This window comes from Pristiophorus japonicus, chromosome 2 (genome assembly GCF_044704955.1).
Source record: "Pristiophorus japonicus isolate sPriJap1 chromosome 2, sPriJap1.hap1, whole genome shotgun sequence".
Classification (NCBI taxonomy): domain Eukaryota; kingdom Metazoa; phylum Chordata; class Chondrichthyes; family Pristiophoridae; genus Pristiophorus; species Pristiophorus japonicus.
The window spans coordinates 335091225-335115176 of NC_091978.1; the positions used below are offsets into that span (position 1 = coordinate 335091225).

The window sequence follows — 23952 nt, forward strand, 5'->3', positions numbered from 1 at the left end:
TGGTCGAGGATGGGGCCGAGGACAGTAAAGGGTCTTTTTGTTGTACTTGTTCATTGAATAATTGAAGTTTGATTTGCAAAAGTTTATTAAAGTTATAAAAGTTTTGTTAAAGTTGTTACGGTTGATTTATAGTTATAAGTTTTACAAAGTTTTTAAATTGTTGTATATTTTTGAGATTTTTACATAAACGTTTGAATTGAATTTAAGTACTCTTGTACAGTGTCAAACTTTTGGGGTAACAGTCATCAGGGTCCCAAAACGCAGCTCTCCACATTCAAGCAAAGTGTTCATTTATGAGCTGCTGACATAATTTTGCAGTGGCATACGCTCTGCATGCCCTTCGCTGTGGTGTTGGGGGGGGGGGGGGGGGCTGTGGTGCCATGGGTTCATCTGGAAGCTCCTCGTCATCCTCCTGCCCCTTATTTTCCTCTTCTTCCTCCTCTGTCCCCTGCACTCTTTCCTCGGGTGGTCCCGCAGTCCCCTGTGACAATTCCTATCCCCACCTGATTGCTAAATTATGCAACATGCAGCACACCACTGTGAACTGAACAACCTGCTCAGGGTAGTATTGCAGCCTGCCTCCCGAGTGGTCCAAGCATCAAAAGCACTGCTTCAGCACTCCAATTGCCTTTTTACTAATATTAATATGGCTATATGGCTCTTATGTCATTGCTCGGCTTATGTCTGAGGGTTCCGCAGAGGGTCAAGAACCAGGTGGTGAGACCGTACCCTTTGACCCCAGCACCCAGCATTTACCTTGTGGTTCAGACTTCAACAGGTCAGACACAGTGCTCTCATGCGAGATTTGCGCATCATGGGTGCTCCCTGGAAAGTTGGCATTCACTGCCATCATGCGTTGCGTATGGTTGCATACGAGCTGCACGTTGAGGGAGTGGAATCCCTTACGGTTTAGGTACACCTCCGCCTCCTGTAATGGTGCTCGCAGAGCAATATGGGTACAGTCAACAGCACCCTGGGGAAGCTGGCAATGTGTGCAAAACCCAAAGCCCTCTCACTATGTGCCTCCCTGCTCACTGGGAAGTTTATAAATTCCATCCGGCGTGTATACAGTGTCGAATGCAGCGATGAGTAGCGTGCTGAGAAATACAGCATATGTCCCCAGCTGATGTCTGAAAAGAGCCACATGCATAAAAGGAAAGTGCTGCAGTCACCTTCTCTCGATAGAGAGTGCAGTAATGTTGGTGGTACTGGGCTGCAGGTCTGCTTTAATGAGCTGTCAAATCTCAGCGATGACCTCTTTTTGGAAGCACAGCCTTTGACACACTGTCGATCGGGCAGGTCCAAGTATGAGCACTTCTCCCTGAAAATCCTTTATGGGTAAGGCCTCCTCCCCCTCATCAGTCTGTGACCTCCTCCATTACCCTTATAACTCTGCTCAATAAACCTTCTCACATCTGGTTCCTCCATTAGACAGGTTGTCAGCAATACAGGCTGAGATAGTACAAGCCCCATTCTTTTTAAATTTCCACAATATTTTTCGATGAAAAAAATATAACGAAAATGCCTTCTATCTTAATAAGTTACTCAGTAACAATAAAAATACCTTTTCCACTCTAAATTGCACTGTAAAGTCACTATTTATCTCAGAAATACAGAGGTGCTGCTTTAGTTGACAGGTCCCGATTAAATAATGGCGGCTCCATGCACTCCGCCCATTCCCGCCTTAACATCGCGTAAAACCACCTTTTCCAGAACGGTACGCAGCTCCGGCAGTATGTCGGCGGTATGCAATGAAAATCGGAATTTTTGGGCGGTCCGTGGGCGGTCCTGCATGGTGGATGGTGTGCATACCGCTCGACGGTATGTCATTGATGAACATTCCGCCGAGCAGTATGTTGGCAGTATGTAGGTGTTTTTTTGACCAAAATCGCATTTTTGGGCAGTATGCGGGCGGTATGTCGACCAATTTCGGGCCCTAATAATTTAATGCTGGAATGCTGCTGCAACGTGCAAGGTGTTTGTGCAGTTTGCTGTGAGCTGGCCAGAATGTGTTGTATGTTTCACTTTCCAGCCTCGGCCTGTAATGTGTCCCTCGTTACCCTGGCAACCCGATCTTTTTGGCACAGATCTTAGGCTCCACCCCCAAAGCTGAAGGACAGGCTATGCGGCGCCAAAATGAACAATTCAAACGGGGAAAGTTGGATGATTTTTTTTGCCGTAGTTGGGCCCCAAAAAAATGGGCGTAACTCTTCAAGTACGCCAAAAAATGGCTTAGTGGAAAATTGAGCCCATTACATGGATGTTTTATGGTTTCATTAAAAGGAGGAAAGTGATGTTGCACTATAAAAGGTTAAACAAAATTCATTGTTTGATTTCAGAGTTCTACAACACATTAGTTTCTATCAAAATCCGATCAAATTTCCACTTTTGGCGACCCCATATTGCAGAATCTGTTTTGCCTTGTTTTCTAATTTGAAGTGTTTCAAGTTATCCACAGCTACCCTGAACTGTCAAAGACAAAGTATTTATACCAAGCTCAGATGTCAATCAGCATATGACTCGGTAACGTACCTTCACGAGCGTCTCTCTCTCCATATTTGTTTCCTGACACTCTGTGTTTTTTTTTGTTACCTACTGTTTGTCTCTATTTTTTTTTAAGAGGTATGTTATGCATTTGGCATCAACATGTTGGATACAGCCTGATGTCACCAGAAATAGTCCAATTATATTGATGACTGAAATTTATGCCATTAGTGACTCAGTGGCATAAAGGACTGCCCAATAAGCTACAGGGTGATACAAACCAGTGCAACCGAGCTATGCAGATGAGGAAAGTTCAAGGTTTGATCCCTGTGTGTTGCTGACTCCAGCCAGAGCACTGGTGGGGTACTACAGGCTAGGGAGCAAGAGGGGGCGGAAAGGGCAGGACTGGAAAACTCTTGATCATTATGCAGTAACCCATGCTAGAAAAGTACCCTTAAAGTCAGCGTTTGAGGACAGGGTGGATTGTAATGTGATGCCCTTCACAGTTGAATAGTAGCCATCTGGGCTCACTCACAAAGAATAGCTCCTTGGATGAGGTACATGGAGGGATGTTTGTATTGTATGACTGTACCATGAGTCCCAACTTCGAAAAGGAAAGGGGTGAAGTGGGGGGAAAGAATTCTAAATTAATTAGTATATTAACAACACTGCACATTAACTTTGATAACACATGACACTTTAGTATAATGTCACAAAGGTTTCATCTCAGCTAAATCTACTCACATTATTTACTATTTGAGTTTACAGCAAAATACTAGCAGCAACTATAAAAAAAAGCAATTCATTCAGATTGCATTGCAGTGTTGATCTGGGTTGTGAGGGTCTCTCTAGGCTGAGAGAACAAATTTTTACATAATAGTAGAGGGAAATCCCAAACATTAACATGATAATGTTGCTAGCTAAAATACTGGAGCAACCATCAAAAATAAATTGATATTTTTGGCATTAAAAGAATTTAATGGTTCACATTGAATTTGCACTGAAGTGATTTGTGAACAATTGTTGTGCGAGAGTGTTCAATCTCAGTTTTTTCAGGAGGAGCTAGTCAGTGCTGGGGAAATCAAACATTTCATCGGCATTAGCGTCCCCTAGACACTGGTCAGATTGGACTAAACCTCGTTCTAATTTACCCCATCAACATAGAATATTACGTCCTACCCTAGCATGTGACTATGCAACCATAGTGGAGTCTTTCCCAAGTTTCAAGTAGTGTGGACTTATGGAAGGTTTTATGGCATGAATTCAGTAGGAACTAGACAATTGTCCAAGTAAGGAGCTCAATTTTCCCCAGATATCTGCACCATTTTTTTTGCCGCACGCTGCTTTTTTTGGCCTAAATTAAAATATCCAAGTTTCCCCAAAGTTTCTGCACCAGCGTAACTCAGTTAGTCAGGATTTTTTTTAGGTTAGTATTTGTTTGCGTCAGTCTGCGCCAGTTTTTCAGATTTATGCAAGTTTGGCCAACTTACATTTTTCCCGGGACGGCGTATGTGACCACTCCCAAAAAACCTTCTGGGCACTTAAGAAAAACCAGCGCACATTAAAAAAATCGGCGCAGAAAGACGTCATTGTTTTTATGTGAAGTGTTGGAGGGAGTCAAGAAGACATTAAATATGCATCATGAAGCTTAATTTTTTTCAAACTTAAAATGGAGAAAATGGAAGTCTAATGCAATTCTTTAATTTTAGATTTTTTTTCCCCAAAGTGCCATGCCACCACCGAACATCTCCTCACCAGGCTCGAGGGTCGGAGCGTTGGCCGGCAGAATTGCTCCCTTGCCCGGACACATGGGCTCGGCTTCAAAAGAAGCCCGGGGGGTAGGGGGGTGGAAGCTGAACTGAAGGCATGAGAAGCCTTACACAATGCAGCAGCTTCAAAAGAAGCCTGTGAGGGTTGGGGGGGTGGGGGGAGGGGGGCGGTTCGCTGATCCCGTGTCCAGGCAAGGGAATGATTCTGCCGGCTGACCCTCGAGCTTGGTGAGGAGACGTTCAGTCGGTGATAGAGTGGCACTTTGAAAAAAATCTCAAATTAAAGAATTGCGTTAGACTTCATTGCCCCAAATATCCTCATTTGAATGCTTAACTTCCTGTTCTAAGCAAGCCTATTGCATGTGTGCAGACCAGGGTGTGGTCCATACGAAGGTGTTGACCTTGGGGGAAGAGAGAGAGCAGAGAAGCTTTATCTCCTTGTCCTGCTGTTTTGAGTTTCTTGCAAAGGTACAATTTAATTATGGGGGCAATATTGATAATGTCATACCTCGTGCAAGCCTTCTGCATGATGGTGCTGCGGAGGAGACAATTGATTCGACGTCATCGCATGAGGAACCTCAGAGCTCGTAGGATGATGGGCAGGAGGCGATACCCACGTCGGGTATATCGAGACAGGCATTCATACCTGCACCTGAATGATGCAGACTGTGTGAGAAGGCTGCATTTCCGCAAAGAAGTTGTAACCGGGATCTGTGAGTTAGTAAAAGCAGACCTGAACCCTAGAAGCGTCAGGAGGACTGCTTGGTCAGTTGAAGTGAAGGTTACAGTTGCACTTTCATTCTATGCATCTGCATCATTTCAGGCCACAACTGGGGATGTGTGCGCCATTTCTCAACATGCAACACATATCTGCATTTGGCGGGTGACTGCTGCACTATATATCTGGAGGAATGATTACATAAAGTTCCCCATGACCGCTCAGGAAATGCGTGAAAGGGCTGTGGGCTTCTCCAGGTTTGCTGGCTTCCCAAAGGTACAGGGCTGCATTGATTGTACCCACATCGCCTTGTGAGCATCTTTGGAGGATTCTGAGATATACAGGAACAGAAAAGACTTCCACTCCGTAAAGCAGCTCATGTGTAACGACATGCATCACATCATGTCAGTTGATGCGAGATACCCTGGGAGCAGCCATGATGCGTTCATCCTATGTGAGAGCGCTATATCTGCCATGTTTCATCAGCAGCCAGAAGGGCAGAGATGGCTGCTGGGAGACAAAGGGTACGACCTCGCCACCTGGCTCATGATGCCTCTACGCATAACCCGGACGGAAGCTGACCAGGAATACAACATGTCGCACATGGTGACGCGCAGCATAATAGAGAGGACCATTGGCATCTTGAAGTAGCGTTTCCAATGCCTGGACCAGCGATTCCAATACCTACTTGCAATACGCCCCTGAGATTGTCGTTCTGTTGTGTGCTACATAACTTAGCCATCATGAGGCAGCAGTAGCTGGTAGTAGAAGACCCACCTGAGGTGAGAGTGGCTGATGATGATGAGGAAGATGCAGATGACGACGAGGAGGAGGAGGACGAGGAAGCCATGCAACTACCTGAACTCGGAGCACGACGGCAGTGGAGGGCGGGCCATCGTGCCCCTTTAGCGATTGCTCGAGCTTAGCGCCAGCAGCTCATCCGTGAAAGCTTTGCTGCCTGAAGGCTCAGCGGCAACTATTCCAAATGGACCATGGTTACTGTTTGGACCTGTTCCGTAATGTATTGTATTAATGGAACAAATAATGGAAATGATTCAGTTATAATTTAAAATATATTTTATTCAAAAGTTTAACACTTGATTGTACTTAACTGAAGTAAAAATATTCTTGTATCAAACTTTAAAGTTTTCAGTTAAGATCACTTACAAATTTTTAAACTTGTAAATTTACATAACTTACAAAAAACTTTTATTTTGAGAACAGTTACAACAGCAACAACAACAGCAACAGCAAAGAAAGGCTTCACCCACCTCTCCTTCACCTTATCCTAAGACGGTCTGCTGTGCTTGGTTTTGTTGACTCCACCCCTCCCCACATTTCTCAGGTTGGTACCAAGTTTATTCTTTTGAGCATCTCAGGTAATGCGCACTTCTTGAAGGGGGGCGGGGCAGGTGGTAATGTGGAAGGCCCGGCTTGGGCCTCTTCAGAGGCTAGTCTGGGAATTGGAGTGGGAGTGGCAGTTGATTCCGTCAATGGCCGCGGGGTCTGGGAGTGTTCCCTTATTGTAGCAGCTAACTCTGGCATTCCCTCCCTCATGTGCCATGACAGTGTCTCAACTACCTGCAACATTCCCTCCCTCATATTCGCCGACAGTGCATCAGCTACCTGCAACGTTCCCTCCCTCATGTTCACCAACAGTGTCTCAACTACCTGCAACATTCCCTCTCTCGTGCCCAGACAGTGTTCCCATTTCTCATGAGAGTGTTGTTACTTCTCCCAACAGTCCTGATACCTCATCACCCAGCCCACTGATGGTGTCCAGGAGTGATCGCGTAAGATCAATGCTCTCCGCACTCACTGACATCATCTGAACCACATCTGTCAGATCCTGCACCTTAGGAGAGCGCTGTCGAGCTCTCCTTCTCCTCCTCACCCTGGGTGTGGCTCACTGCATCCTACTGGGAGCCGCAGTCTCAGGCGGTGGAATCTCCAGCCTCGGACTGTGAGAAACCATGAAATGTCCCAATACTCGTATAACTCAGGAAAGGGCCTGGCACCTCGATGGGCGCCACCTGCACCTCCCCCTGCCTCTCACCCCCAAGCCCTTGGTCTAAAAGATGGGATTTGAAGATGTTCTCCTCTTCAGGCTCATCCTCATCTGAATCTTCTTCTGCGTCGGCTTCAGCCTGGTCAGGGTTGGCCTCAAGTTCTGCAAAATATAACAGAACAGACAAATGGTTAGCAGCAGAGAAGGGGGCAGGTGGCATGAGTAGGCTCACACAGCGCAAACAGCAGGTGCATTTGAAGGACCACGATGAATGATAGCACATTGCATCAACCGAAGCGTAGCTGATGGAGACATCCCCATGAACCAATGTATGGCTAGCCCACGCAGTACTTAACATTTAGCAAAGCCAGACTGTAATTTGCAGGACTTGCCCTCCCCCTCGAGTGTGGGCCCAGCTTGTGCAGTGGTGGTTGCTTTTCTCCAGGCAGGACCCATCAAAACAGCGACCCTCTCTTCCAAGGGTGTCAGTGGGTGCAGATTTGCCAGGCCTCCTTCTGTTTGAGTTCTTTCCCTTTTGTTGTGTGCCACCTTCCTCTGCAAAGATGAAAATATAACTTTTGAGAGAGGGTGTCTTTCTGCTGGGTGGGACATATACAGATGGTCACATTTACAATTGCAATCCCAGTGAATAAATGGAAAATATTACTTACACTAACTACTTGACCAAGGTCCTGACACTTCTTTTTGCACTGGCCTCCAGACATCAGGGTGGTCACCATTGCACAGTAATCTTCTGCAAGTTGGTTCCAGCGTTTCTTCATTTCTTTTGGTGAAACTTTTGTGTGACCTCTGCTGGTGTACAGCTCGTGCCATCTGACCTCAATTGTCTGCACTTCATCCTGTGAGAAATTTTTGGTCCTTGAGCCACATTGCATATTTTATTGCAGCTCCGATTTTTCCACTGAGAATTAAAGTTCTCACACACAACTGGCTTTTTAAAAAAGGCCGAATGCAGACCGGGAGCTGTACTGGGCATGCGCGCCCATAGCAATCACGTAAAAAACGTCTTTTTTTTCCCCGCATGTGCGGAAAGGGGGGGTTGGGGGAGGGAATCGTTTTTTTGCCGCAGATATTAGGCTCCACCCCCTGAAGCAAAAGGACAGACTGCGCGCCGCCAATTTCAAAAAATAGAACGGGGAAACTTGCTAGATATTTTTGGGGAGTAGTCGGGGCCAAAAAAAAGGCATAACTCTTGCAGTACGCCAAAGAAAGGCATTGGGGAAAATTAAGCCCAAGGTTATGAAACTGCATTACATTGAACCACAGAGTGAAGATAATGGGATCGCTGCTCCAAATTGCTCACACAGGGAGTCCCCAATCTCCGATGAGGTGCCAAGTAGTAGCTTGGCATTTCCCGTACAAAGAGGGGGAAAAAGTCAGAGAGAGAATTACACTAGGCTGCTCTCCAACACTAGTAATAAAGCAACATAGGCAGCAGTCTGAAAACAAGCCTCTGGTTAAAAAGCGACAGCAGAGGACAACAATTAAAATGCCTTCGAAGAATGTCATAGTTGACACCGTAATACTCAACACATTAAACTGCAGAATATTAGGATACGTATCAATTCAGTCATCCCTGCTAAATGGAAATCCCAATCCCAGGTATGTCACTGTGGGAAGAAACTGGCTGGAGATCAGGGGCTACAGAAGATGAGAAAAATAAAATAAAACAGGAATTACCTTAGTCCACTCTTGTCTGTGCTCTTAGTGGCTGGCCAATGTCTCAACCATTCTACATCTAACAAAAAAAAACCTTTGCATTCTGCATTGCGACAAGGCAGAAGGGAAACATTCAAGCACAAGGAAGAGGCAAGAGGCTGATACCTTGCATCAAAAATCTAACTTATGAGGAAATAATGGAGAAATTGGGGATCTTACAGTCTTGAAAGATGGCAAGAGAGGAGATCTTAAATAATATGACAATAAATTTCATAGATAAGGTTAATCCACAGCACTACTTCCAAGTATACCAGTGTACTAGGCCAAGGAATTAAGCTAAAATGTGTGAAAGGAGAATTTACGCCAGATGTGAGGAAGACCTTCCTCATTCAAAGAGTGAGTACACTTAGTATGGTCTGTCAACCGAGGAGATGTAAACAAGTTCATTCAAGAGACAGTTAAAGATCGTGATCAGAGAAATTTATTTTTTTTTCTGAATGGATGAGCTAAAATGGACTGATGTTTTCCATCATCCGTATTGATCTTGTAATCATTACCTGCTCCCACCAAGCAAGTCAGCCCCACTGTGCCGACCATAGAAACATAGAAATTTACAGCGCAGAAGGGGGCCATTTCGGCCCATCGTGTCCGCGCCGGCCGACAAAGAGCCGCACGACCCTCGGTCAGCAGCCCTGAAGGTTACATATAAACCTATGAACAATGAACAATGGTGGAAAGGTAAAGAGCATCCAGCCCAACCAGTCCACCCCACTCAACTGCGACACCCCATGCACCACAACATTCTACACTCATCGGGAGCCATGTGATCTCCTGGGAGAGGCAAAAAAAATAGGCAAGAAAAGATAAAAAATAACTGGGAAAATTCCTCTCCGACTCATCCAGGCGATCGAAACTAGTCCAGGAGATCACCCTGCCTGTATTTGATTCCCTGCCGTACTTACCACTGTATATATGTGGCAGCCAACAAGAGGTTATCCAGTCTAATCCCAATTACTAGTTCTAGGTCCATTACACTGCAGGTTACGGCACTTCAAGTGCCCATCCAAGCACCTTTCAAATGTGGTGAACGTTTCTGCATCCACCATCCTTCCAGGCAGTGAGTTCCAGACACCTACAACCCTCTGCGTGAAAAAGCTTCCCCTCAAATCCCCTCTGAACCTTCCACCAACCACCTTAAAACTATTCACCCTCCACCAAGGGAAATAGGCCCTTGCTATCCACTTTATTCAGACCCCTCAGAATTTTATACACCTCAATGAGGTCTTCTCTCAGCCTCCTCTGTTCCAATGAGAACAAACCCAGCCTATCCAATCTATCCTCATAGCTTAGATTCCCCATTCCAGGCAGTATCCTAGTAAATCTCCTCTGCACCCTCTCTAGTGCAATCACGTTCTTCCTATAATACAGCGGCCAGAACTGCACGCAGTATTCCAGCTGTGGCCTAACCAGAGTATTATACAATTTAAGCCTAACCTCCCTGCTCTTGTATTCTATGCCTCAGCCAATAAAGGCAAGCATTCCATATGCCTTCTTAACAACCTTATCCACCTGGCCTGCTACTTTCATGGCCGACCGTTTAATGTGTATAACCTTTCCTTATTAGCCCTCCCCAAGTGCATCACCTCACACTTCTCCGAATTAAATTTCATTTGCCTCTGTTCTGCCCACCTGACTAGCAGATTGATATCCTCCTGCAGCGCATGACTTTCCTCTTCATTATCAACCACGCAGCCAATTTTAGTGTCATCTGCAAACTTCTTAATCATACTCCCTATATTCAAATCTAGATCATTGATGTATACCACAAAAAGCAAGGGACCCAGTACTGAGTCCTGCAGAACCCCACTGGAAACATCCAGTCACAAAAACATCCATCAACCATTACCCTTTGCTTCCTATCTCTAAGTCAATTTTGGATCCAACTTGCCACTTTGCCCTGGATCCCATGGGCTTTAACCTTCATGACCAGTCAACCATGTGGGACCTGATCAAAAGCCTTGCTAAAGTCCATATATACTACATTGTATGCACTACCTCATCGACCCTCTTGGTTCCCTCCTCAAAAAATTCAGATTAGTCAAACACAATCTCCCCTTAACAAATCCGTGCTGACTGTCCCTAATTAATCCTTGCCTTTCTAAATGTAGATTTATCCTGTCTTTCAGGGTTTTTTCCAATAATTTTCCCACCACTGAGGTTAGGCTGACAGGCCTGTAATTACTCAGCCTATCCCTTTCTCCCTTCTTAAACAAGGGTAGCACATTAGCAGTCCTCCGGCACCATGCCCAAATCCAAAGAGGACTGGAAAATGATGGTCAGGGCCTCTGCTATTTCCTCTTTTGCTTCGCTCAACAGCCTGGGATGCATTTCATCTAAACCTGGGGACTTACCTACTTTCAAAGTTGCTAAACCCCTTAATACCCCCTCTCTCACTATGTTTATTTCATCCAGAATTTCACACTCCTCCTCGATAGCAGTATCTGCATTGCCCTTTTCCTTTGTGAAAACAGACGCAAAGTATTCATTAAGAACCAAACCAACATCTTCCGCCTCGACACAGAGATTACCCTCATGGTCTCTCATGTGTTGAGGCCAAGTGCTGTGCCAGATGAAATCAGCTAACGCAGTATAGATCTGAATTTAAATTAGGGTGTCTGGTCCAAATGGCTCAGCTACTGTCAGAATAAATTTTCTGAGGCAACAAGGGAGCCTAAAACATTTATTTCAACATAAGTGGTCCCATTGAAGGAACTCCCCTTGGAGCAGTTACTGAGCCCAAAAACATGAAGGTGGTGGATGGCCATTAACGTGGAAAATTTCTCCAATCATTTAATTTCTACCATGGATACTATTTCAGCTCCCTCCTAATTTTGGTCTGAGTATTTTCTTCAGGCAGTTCCCAAACGGCAATTTCAATCGTTAAACAAAAACATGCAAGCCAAAATTTTTTTTAGCAAAACAAGTATGGAAAACCTCACAGAAATTGAAGAAAGATATTAAAGTTAAAAATTCTTTGAAGTAGTTTGACTTTCAAAAGATGGCAACTCCCTGGTGGCGACACTCTAATGCAGGTTAAAAAGTAGATAGATCACGCTTAGTGCACTGGTGTGACCACCTAGCAGGGGACGATATCAAAGTAACCTGCTTTACAGTATTCCCTCTCAATTACTAAACATTTTCACTTCAATACTAAGACACCAAGACACAAGTACTAAGACACCAAACTTAAAACAAAATAAAATGTCATTTGTAGGCTCATATCCCACCAAAACCTTTCCAGTTAAAAAAGATATACCCTGTAATGGCATTTAGGGAAGTGGGGGCCTGGAACTCACTGCCTGAAAAGGTGGTAGAGGCTGAAACCCCCACCACATTTAAAAAGTATTGTACTTGGATATGCACTTGAAGTGTCATGATCTATAACATAACAACTTATATTTATATAGCGTCTTTAACGAAGTAAAACATCCCACGGTGCTTCACAAGAGTATTATAAGACAGAAATTTGACATTGAGCCACACAAGAAGAAATTATGACAGATAACCAAAAGCTTGGGCAAAGAGATAGGTTTTAAAGGAGTGTCTTAAAGGTCAAGGAGAGGTAAAGAGGCGGAGAGGTTTATAGAGAGGGTTCCAGAGCTTAGGGCCTAGGCAGCTTAAGGCAGAGCCACCGATGTTTGAGCGGTTATAAACAGGGATGCTCAAGAGGGCAGAATTTGAGAAGTGCTGATATCTCGGGGTTGTGAGGCTGAAGGAGTTTACAGGGATAGGGAGGGATTTGAAAACAAGGATAAGAATGTTAAAATTGAGGCATTGCTTAACCGAGAGCCAATGTAGGTTGGCGAGCATAGGGGTGATGGGTGAATGGGACTTTGTGAGAGTTAGGACATGGGTAGCCGAGTTTTGGATGACTTCAAGCTTACGTAGGGTAGAAGGCGAGAGGCCAGACAGGAGTGCGTTGGAATAGTCAAGTCTAGAGGTAACAAAGGCATGGATGAGGGTTTCAGCAGCAGATGAGCTGAGGCAGGGATGGAGATGAGCAATGTTACGGAGTTGGAAATAGACAGTCTGAGTTATGCTGCGGATAGGTGATCGGAAGCTCATCTCAGGGTCAAATGTGACACCAAGATTGCGAACAGTGTGGTTATGGACCAAGAGTGGGAAAGTGGGATTAGGCTGGATAGCTATTTTTCAGCCAGCACAGGCAGATGGGCCGTATGGGCTCCTTCTCTGCCGTAAATTTCCAAGATCCGATTCTGCAATTTCCATTTTTTTTTAAAAACAAGCCTGCTAGTAGCAGCAGAGTGGGGAAATCTGTGGCTAAACAAAGACAAGACTTCTTTCTTATCCCACCGAAATGTCTTCAGCTACTCCTTAGGGAAAGTGGTGCAAGTTCTTCCCCCTCCCACCCCCAAAAAAGAGTGATTTTACAAACCAGATGGCATAGAGGTAAGATTCATCCAATATCCGATACTACACTGGATGCATTTTATTTCCGTCATTTCATCCTCATTTACTGAATTTTTCCTATTCTTGGCTCAGCTACTAAGTGGAGATTTGTTCTACTCAAGGTGGAGAGGCAGCACGAGGATGATTGCAGCATTCCATTGGACCAGAAAGACATCTACTGACAGCTGCTGGATCAGGAAATCAATAAGCCAGACCATCCCGTTTCCTTGCTGAAGGAAGATCTATAGTCAGAGTGTAATAGCACTGAGGGAAAGTGAGGGGTTAGAAATGGAGTTTTGGATCTGTGAGCCAAAGTTACTATCTCGGAGCTACACAGACCGGAATGTCCCAGGTTCTGCACTGAGTTAGCCGATTTCAGGCAGGATAGAGTCATACAGCACAAAAGGAGGCCACTCGGCCCATGTCAATGTTGACTCTTTGAAAGAGCTCTCCAACTAGACTCCCCTGCTCTTTCCCCATGTTCTAAGTTTTTTCTTTTAAAGTATATATCCAATTCCAATTTGCCTCCACTACCCTTTCAGGCAGTGCATTCCAGATCATAACAACTCATTGCATTAAAAAAATTTCTCCACATCTCTCTGCATTTATTTTTAATCAATTACCCTAAAACATATCCTCTGGGAACCTACCATCCCGCCAATGGAAGCTGTTTCTCCCTATTTATCAAAATCCCGTAGCATTTTGAAAAACTCGATCAAATTTCCCCTTAATCATCTCTGCTCTAAGGAGAACTATCCCAGCTTCTCCAGTCTCTGCACATAACTGAAGTTCCTCATCCCTAGTACCATTCTATTAAACAAATAAAAAACTAAACTCAACAATCCTGTTATACGAGATATCAAGATTAAGTGAGGACAGTGAGACTACCCGGATACTGGTCCTAAAATTATGGCCTTGCTGAGTCTTTACGAAGTGCGGGCGGACTTGGTAAGGCCTTGCAAAAACAGGTTTTCGGGGCGCGATGCGTATGCGCCGAAAACTGGCTTTTCTGATCTGTCAAGATCTCTCTTGATAGATCCTCTGCATAAAAGGGAAGTCTTGCTACAGCTATATAAGGTATTGGTGAGGCCACACCTGGAATACTGCGTGCAATTTTGGTTTCCATATTTACGAAAGGATATACTTGCAGTGGAGGCTGTTCAGAGAAGGTTCACTAGGTTGATTCCGGAGATGAGGGAGTTGACATGAGGAAAGGTTGAGTAGGTTGGGTCTCTACTCATTGGAGTTCAGAAGAATGAGAGGTGATCTTATCGAAATGTATAAGATTATGAGGGGGCTTGACAAGGTGGATGCAGAGAGGATGTTTCCACTGATGAGGGAGACTGGAACTAGAGGGCATGATCTTAGAATAAGGGGCTGCCCATTTAAAACTGAGATGAGGAGAAATCTCATCTCTGAGGGTTGTAAATCGGTGGAATTCGCTGCCTCAGAGAGCTGTGGAAGCTGGGACATTGAATAAATTTAAGACAGAAATAGACAGTTTCTTAAACGATAAAGGGATAAGGGGTTATGGGGAGCGGGCAGGGAAGTGGACCTGAGTCCATGATCAGATCAGCCATGATTTTATTGAATGGTGGAGCAGGCTCAAAGGGCCGTATAGCCTACTCCTGCTCCTATTTCTTATGTTCTTATTATTCCCAGAAGGACATTCACGTGGGAGAGATTGGGCTATTTGCCCAACTCATGCCAGCAAAAGTCCTTCAAACTTTTACATCTGGTGAAAGCAGGTGCATAGCCTACTTTTGCCAGCATAAGTGTTTTAAAACATATAAAAATTTAATTTAAATACACATTTTTACAGTAAAAACCATGTTCATTAAGGTGTTTATTTTTCACTGTTAAAACACATTAAAAAAATTCCAAAAAGTATAGATTTTTTTCTAAAACATTTAATTTTAAATAATATGAGGTGTTTTATTTATTTATTATGCTGTGTTTGGGTGTTTTAGTGGTTTTTCTCATTGATAGTAATGGGTACTCATAGAAACAGAGTTCCCATTTTTATCAATGAGAATACTGCATTGTGATTAGTTGTCCAGGCCCACGTGACTCCAGCTTGGACTTACGGACCTCAAAGACAGGTCCCCATGCGCCGTGCAGTGAATCTAGGCTGGGATCTTACGTTCCTCCGAGACTGCCGGGTACTTTCATCGATTTTTTTGGGGGTTGGAGGCGTTCGTACAAAGGAAGCCTCCGACCTCAATTTCAGGCCCAATATACAACTCTTGACCTCCTATTAAGTGTTGTCCTGTGATCATACAATGATACAGCACAGAAGGAGACCATGTGCTGGCTCTTTGTAAGAACGATCCAATTAGTCCCCTGCTGTTTCCCCATAGTCCTGTAATGTTGTCCCCCTACAATATTTACCCAATTCCTTTTTGAAAATTACTATTGAATCTGCTTCCACCACTCTTTCAGGCAGTGCCTTCCAGATCACAACAACAGATCACTGCGTATATGTTTTTTCTTTTTCCAATCATTTTAAATCTGTGTCCTCTGACCCTTCTGCCACCAAAAACAATTTCTCATTGTTTTATCAAACCCGTCCATGATTTTGAACACCTCTAATCAAATCTCCACTTAGCAGAACCCCAGCTTTTCTAGTCTTTCCACATAATTATCCCTGATACAATTCTAGTAAATCTCCTCTGCACGATCTCCAAGGCTTTGACGTCCTTCCCAAAGTGTGGTGGCCAGAACTGGTCGCAAGATTCGGCTGAGGCCCAACCGGCAATTGATAAACGCTTAGCAGAACTTCCTTGGTTTTAACAGCCTTCAAAGAATTGTGCGGGTAAACTCCCAGCTCGCTCTCCATTCGTTTACCCCCCTTTAAAATTGTACCATTTAGAACACAAATACAAATTGCCTCAGTGCCTGTATGCTAGGGAGGAGAGAAGGAATAAAATCACTGTCCTGCAGAAACACGAGAGGAAGTCAGATGAAGTTAGAATCTGTAATGCACGAGCTAATTGACACGGTCAAAGCTGAGAAGTAGATCCACGTACAACAGGAGTGTGCAGGAGCCAGCGTCTTCAGGAGAGGAAAGGGGGAAACGACACGTATTACATATCCAGAAGCGAGGGAACAGCTCTCTTACCCTGTTGAATGGCAGATAGCAGTGAAACAGCAGCCAGCAAGACACAGTCATTCGCCATGACTCCTGGCAAACCGGAACAGCGAGTGGCAATAGCCTGAACAGCTCGGGGATCGGCCAGCTCCGCCCCTTGAGGAGGTGGAGGTGGGACTGGTACCTCTGCAACCGGCTGCCCAAGGACAGAGATCCCCACTCCGCGTCAGCCGCCGGTGCAAGGAGATGGCTCCATGCTGAGATTATTGAGAGACCAGCGTTGAATTGTAGCTCTTGAAGTTGTCAAGTGAATCAGCAATCCTTCCACCCGAGTCAAAGGTTAAAGCTGCCTGCCCCCAGGTGAGGGAGGACCACCCAGTGAAGCCTCTCTCTAGCTGTTGCCCCAACTAACACCTCCTCCACAGAACATCTGTTGCCATTTGCAATGCAGGGTCACCTATTTCAACGCACCCCTTTCCCTTTTCAAAATATAACGTTCAAACTGTGATTTTTATTTTAAACCCACAGAACGAAATAATAGCCTACACCCAGGGATTTTTATATACAACCTGGTTGAGCAAGTTGCTTCTTGTTTCATATTTTTGAAAGGGGTGAATACGTAAGGATCAGCAAATAAACCAGTGTTTTTTTTTTCTACCATTATATTTCGGTTTTACCCGCCTCTGATCAACCTGCCATTAGTTTTGTAACAAGCAGCTCTTGAGAATTCCGCGCCCACGTTGATCAATCGGGATATTTACAGCAATGTGTCTGGGGCTTTCTGCTGATCGCCTTTAAATTAAAATGCCGATCTTTTCACCCCGCGAGTAATCCCAGTTGGAGATGGTCTACAAACCTAAATAACCTTTACATTCGTGCGCAGTAAATATTTGTTTTTTTGAGAACTCTGTATTCACTGTCAAATGAACAAACAAATCGGCTGGAAAGCCTATTTCCGCAAAAAAATATAGTATTCGACAGTGACACCTAGTGGCTTACAGGCGAGCTTCACCGCATGAACTCAGCCAAACCGAGAAAACATAAATGCTTGCATTATCTAGACCTTTATCAAGTCTCAAACATCTCAAACCGCTTCTTATACACCGAATGACTTCCAAGGGGTCCAGGCCAGTTGGAAAGTGAAAACGATTATCAAGACTTCAGACTTACCTGCCCACCTTTCCCTCTTGCGTTTGTCTGATGCCTTTTGTTTGTTTTAAAAGTCTGTCCTTTTTTAGATTTATCCATTCATACTCAAAAAAAGGTAGAAGATGTATTCTAAAACCTGTACCAATTAACAAACTTTTCAACTTATCCTCAGTCCTAAACACTAATCACTCTCTCCTCCCAGTACCCTTGCCTGTCTTCCATATTTTTTTATTTGTTCATGGGATGTGGGTGTCACTGACAAGGCCACATTTATTGCCCATCCCTATTATCCTATAAAGGTGGTGGTGAGCCGTCTTCTTGAACCGCTGCAGTCCTTGAATTGAAGTTACTGCCACAGTGTGGGTAGGGAGGGCGTCCAAGATTTTGACCCAGCGAAGATGAAGGAACAGCAATATATTTCCAAGTCAGGCTGGTATTTTACTAGGAGTGGAACTGGAGGTGATGGTGTTCCCCTGCGCCTGCTGCCCTTGTCCTTCTAGGAGGTAGAGGTGATCGGTTTGGGAGGTACTGCTGAAGAAGTTTTGGCGAGTTGCTGCAGTGCATCTTGTAGATGGTACACACTGAGGTCACGGTGGTGGAGGGAGTGAATGTTTAAGGTGGTGGATGATGTGCCAACCAAGCGGGCTGCTTTGTCTTTTAATATACATGCATATATCTCATTATTTAGTTTACTGTTATTTTGTATCACACTAAGAATCTGTGACAATCACCCTCAGAGCTGTTACAGCTAAGAATATGACTCATTGTTTATTATAGTGCTTTCCCTTCTATCAAAACATTCAGGGATAACACTGCACTGAAATTTATAGAACAGATACGTCAGAAACTCTCCAATTGCAACATTTAGCAACAGTGTATTGTGCCAATTAACCAGTCAGCAGTTGAAAAATTCTGTGGATGGTTGAAGATTTTGACTAATAAGGATGGGCACCAGCGCGAAGGTCACTGCAAATTTCTGATGCAGAGAGAAAAGATGATGCAAAAAGGAAAAACAGAGCCTCCTTTTTCTCTCTGCACCAAAAATTTGCACAGACACCTTTGTGCTGCTCCCCCCCATATTAGTCAACTATTTCCACCATCCACAGTCTTTCTCACATGCTAACTGGTGAATCAACATTCTGTGTTGCTGTATGTGGCAATTGGTGATGAGTCACAGATATCACTCTGACCACATCTTGGGTCACAAGATAATTATGGACGAGGAAAGCTGTTCAAGCCATCTTTAATTTATCCATCCAGAGATTCTAATGTCCCTCTGTTGTAGCATTCTCTTTTTTAAAATGATTCCATGATTTTTGTCTTCGCTGCACCATCTGAAAGATTGTTCCACATGTTCACGTGAACAAGAGTTTCCTGACATCATTCCTAAAAGTACTGTGTCCCCCAGTTCTACTCCCACAGTTTAATTTACAGTAATATTCCGGGTTAACTTTTTCTATGCCCTTAACGATCTTGATAACCTCTGTAGGATCACCTTTTGGATACTTTCTTTCCTGGATGAAAGATCCAAGTCTCTCCAGTCGTTTCTCATACCCCTCATACTGGAGGTCAGTATCTAGCTCTTCTCTGCACTGCCTTTAGTGCTTGAATGTCTCTCTTGTTTCTTGGCGACCAGAACTGGGCATAGTATTCTGACTGCAGTCTGACTAGAGTACTATAACGTTTGATCACTACGTCTTCTGAATAATATTCTATTGTTTTAGTTATGTAGTTAAACATGTTGATTGCTGCTCTGCATTGCTTGGACATGTTTAGCATTGAGTCTACTCAGACTCCTATATCCCTTTCAAATGAACCTGTAGCTATTGTAACACTTCATGTCAACTCTTTTTTGTCCTTCCTGTGTACTGCACTTTTAACTTGTCTGCATTAAAGTTCATCTACCATTGTAACACCCACTTGTATATCTTATCCAACTCATTCTGTAATTTCTGAGCTGCCTCTTTCAATTCTGCTGCCTCTCCTAGAATGGTATCTTCTACAAATTTTATCACTCTGCACTCAGTTTCTGAATGTAAAGTGTTACACATAGAAAGAAAAAGTAACAGGCACGCGTGCCACGATCGTGTTTATGTAGCTAAGGATAAAGCTCAAAGAGACCAGGAGCTGGAAATTCATCTCCTCAGCAGCACTCCAAACACTGGTCGCCGCTCTTTTGCTAACTGGTAGCGGGTCCCACAGTGGCTGCAGTTTTCATCCCTCCCTTTGCGGTGCCGGTAATTGGCAGCGTCCTGGAGAAAAAAAGGTGGTGTGATAATCTGCGTGCAACACCGACTTAACGTCACCAATAGAATTTTGACTCTCGCGCTGAATTCAGCACTGGGTCCTAAGCACACCAGCTAAACCTGGCACGCATGGGCTGACCATGGCAATGTCACCATTTCTTAAAGGGACATGCACATCATTCAAATAAGTTTGGATTTTAAGCTTTTGCACTGTTTTTTAAAATTTTATTGAAGTAGTGGCCTTTTGCAATAGATGTTCAACATTTTCTGAGAGTGTAGGGAGTGCTGCTGGATGCTTGCAAGGCCTCAGATGGTAAAGGAAGACCTCTGATAAGACAAAAAATGTTGCAAATACTCAACAGGTCAGGGACATCCATGGAGGGAGAAACAGAGTTCACATCTCAGGTTCAAGATGCTGCCTGAGCTGCTGAGTATTTCCAGTATTTTATGCTGACATTTCAGATTTGCAGCATCCTCTCACAGAAGAGGAAGATGCAGAAGAGGAAGAGGAGGAAGCAGACGGAAGAATGTATCCCAGACAGCCAAATAGAATGGAATCATCCACCTGTGGTCCCAGTGCCACAACCCCAATTCCCCTTTCAACATTAGTCCCACACTTTCCTGTCGCTCTGTTACTAACTGTAATGTATTTGGTTCATGGATTCTTTGCTTAAGAATTCATAGCAACACATTGCTATTAAGAACTAGTTGGTTTATTAGCAAAGGTTTAACAATCACACTATACATTATCAGTTCATCCACCTGCTGCATCGTGGATCCCCTGAACCCAACTGAGGCTTATGAAAATCACGTGACTGGCTAAGCCACTCCCTACTCAACTACTCTACAACTATTTTGTTGAAACTATAAATCAAATGCCCCCTTATTAAAGGGGCACTAAAACCAACAAATTAAACAAATTAAACTTTTAACATTAAAGGATCAAATTAAAATTTGGAAGGTCGCGAGCGTACCGGTGGACACTGTATGCTCCATCTCCAGGGACACCCTGGCTCGAATGTAATCACAGAAGAGAGCCAGGCAGTCGGGCTGAATGACCCCCTCGATTGCCCACTGCCTGGATCGGTTAATGGCCACCTTGGCCATGCCCAGGAACAGTCCTATGAGGAGGCCTTCCGATCTGCCCGCTCCCCTCCGCACAGGATGCCCAAAGATCAGGAGCGTGGGGCTGAAGTGCAACCAGAATTTGAGGAGCAGCCCCTTCAGATATTGGAATAGGGGCTGCAACCTGACACACTCCACATAAACATGGAACACGGATTCTTCCAGATCGCAGAAATTACAGATGGCCTGGGAGTCCATGAACCAACTTAAAAACCGATTGCACGGGACTGCCCCATGCAACACCCTCCAGGCCAGGTCCCCAATAAATAAAGAAAGTACTCCCACGTAGAGAGCACTCCATTAGGGACCCCCACCTCCTCCGGATGGCAAGATGGTGCACCATGACGTGTTCGGACAGCAGACGAGGATGGCAAAGCGGATAGTGTACAAGAGCAGCCTGTAGAGGAATCCCCTCCATGCAGAACTGAAAGGCACGGAGGGGATTTCCCGGAGGAGGCTCAAGTTGTGAGATGCCGGCTCCCGAGGGAGGTTTCGGGGCTTGGCACTGATGAGGAATTCTGTCCGGATGGGGGTCAGTTTAGACAGGATCGCCCCACGTGCTTGAGCCTCCTCGACACATCTAGTGGAGTCAGGGCCCAGTGCCATTTTTAATAACTCGATGGCATTGGCCGCGCGCTGGATGTCGGCCCAGGATAGGCACCATGCCAGCTCTTCTGGCAACATCCAGCCTGCTCCTCCTCCATCCAGGAGGTCCCTGACCCTGGTCACCTTGCCAAGCACAGCCCTCATCTGCCTGCCACCTAAAACAACAGTTGTGGAGATACAGATTCCTGAGCAGTGGCTCCCGAAGGACAGCCGCCACTCCAGACGTGGGAGAACTGCACTTGGTGGCGACTTTGTTTCAGACCCTGATGAGTTCCTTGTAAAAGACAGGAAGCCCCTGCATGGCAGTCCGGATGCCTCCCAGGTTTACAAACAGGACTGCATGTTATACTTCTAGCGGAAAAAATACGTCGCCAGCGCACACCATCTAGGAGGATGCTCGACGTACAGGTATCTCTGCAGGGTCTGAAGACGGAAAGTCACAGCCTGGGTGTTCACGCACACCAATGCCTGACTGCCCTCCCTAAGTGGGAGACTCAGAGCCGCAGTAGAGACCCAGTGCTTCCTGTTGTTCCAGAAGAAGTCGACCAGCTTCTTCTGTATCATGGTGACAAACGCAGGGGGAGGGGTCAAAGTGACCATCCGGTACCACAGCATAGCGGCCACCAGCTGGTTTATGACTAGCGCTTGACCCCTGTAGGACAGCAATTGGAGCAGTCCTGTCCAGCGCCTTAGGCGAGCGGCGACTTTGGCCTCCAGCTCTTGCCAGTTCATCGGCCAGGCTTCCTCGGCAGGGCTAAGGTAGTTTCCCAGATAGAGGAGATGGGTGGTGCTCCAGGCAAAAGGCCTGAACTCCTCTGGCAGGGAGTCCACCCGCCACTGACCCACCAGGAGTCCGGAACATTTCTCCCAGTTAATCCTGGCAGAGGATGCGGCCAAATAAATCTTCTGCCACTTACGCATCCTCCACAGGCCAAGGGGATCCTCGACCATGAGGAGCACATCATTGGCATAAGCCGAGAGGATGACCTCCATGCCCAGCCCTTGCAGAGCCAGTCCCGTCAACCTCTTCCGCAAGAGGCGCATATGGCATATAACTGGGCCGACATGGGGCATCCCTGGCGCACCCCTCTCCCAAAGCGAAGGGATGCCGTCAAAGACCCGTTAACCTTAATCAGACACTCCGCGGTGGCGTACAAAAGTCGGATCCGAATGACGAAATGCGTCCAGAATCCAAAAGGGCGCAGAGTCCCGAAAAGATACTCGTGATCCACCCTGTCGAACACCTTCTCCTGATCCAGGGAAAGGAAGGCGACCGACAGACCAGCCCTCTGGGAATGGTGGACCAGGTCCCGGACCAGATGGATGTTGTCATGGATTGTCCGGCCCGGGACCATGTAGGACTTATTGGAGTGGATCATGTGGTCTAGCACGGCGCCAAGATGAGCAGACATAGCCCTGGCAAAAATTTCATAATCCGTGCTGAGGAGGGAGACCGGGCGCAAGTTCTTAAGTAGGCGGAGATCGCCTTTCTTAGGCAGCAGGATGATGACTACCCTGCACCAAGACAGGGGCATCTCCCCAGTCGCCAGACCAACCCCCAGGACCCGTGGGTAGTCGCCCCTCCAGGACGTCCCAGAACACCCTGTGGAACTCCATGGTCAGCCCGACCAGCCCCAGGGACCTTCCCCTCGAGAGCTGGTCGAGGGCACCAGTCAGCTCCACCAAGCCTAGCGGAGCGTCCAGATTTTCGGCGCCCTCTTGGCCGACCTTTGGCACATCCTCCCACAAAATTCTGCGCACTTCCTCGCTGGATGGATCCGGAGAGAACAGAGCCTCGTAATCAACAAACCTGTGAACATAATCACAGGTGCATACATGACACTAACCATCACCGCATCCTCTTGACCATGATGTTGAAATAGAAGCCACCACAAAGCAAACTTTCCAATCCAACTTTATACATTTATCCATCCAATATGACATCAAGAAATCAACTCATCACCCTTATGAATTCTCTTAGTGACTGTCTTATGTGTGCCTATCCTACTGATGTCATGCAGAGCTACCCCAGTGGCTACAACACGGCTGGTGGAAGAATGCTGACTTTCGATGGGGGATACTGCAAATGTCCTTGCTGGTAGCTGGGAGTGTCAAATAATCTTCTTCCTATTCTTCACTCTCCTCTCCCTTTTCTTGGTTACCCACTGGCTGGGCCGTCTGCATTTCATGACTGTGTGAAATGAAGAAGACACATGAAGTTGTGGTGAAGGGAGGGCGGGAAAGCAAGAGCTGTATGCGAGAAGAAAGGTAACATATAAGTGTACTAGCATCTTGTATCCTTTCATCCCCGCTGCTGTCTAAAGACTCAGCCATGCCTCTGCCAAGAATGGCCTGCACCGTCTCCTCCAAGAAGGTGAGGTGAGGCTAGGAATGGGAGATGTGTCTTGTGATTGGTACAGATTATTGATAGGTGAGTGCTTGGGTGGGGGTGGGATGGGGGGAGGGGGTGGGAAATTGTGCATTGAGCAATGTGTGAGGCTAGTGATGCAGTTGATAGTAGGCGGCTTTTGAAGATGCATTCACGGACCTGAGGTCATGAAGCTTCTTTAGGCACTGGAGCCAAGTGGTGGGGGTGATGCTGTCAG

The 23952-nt window shown here is 45.6% G+C and overlaps 1 protein-coding gene across 2 annotated transcripts in view; it reads right to left on the bottom strand.

The window, feature by feature from the left end:
• The window catches only part of mgst2 (microsomal glutathione S-transferase 2), a 109185-nt gene extending 92722 nt beyond the window's left edge, over positions 1–16463 (bottom strand). For both annotated transcript variants that reach the window (XM_070865455.1, XM_070865461.1), the window contains exon 1: positions 16251–16463. In XM_070865455.1, coding sequence (XP_070721556.1) covers positions 16251–16308 — 58 coding nt within the window. In that variant the 5' untranslated portion in view covers positions 16309–16463. The remainder of the gene's footprint in view (positions 1–16250) is intronic.
• Between the last annotated feature and the right edge of the window lie 7489 nt (positions 16464–23952).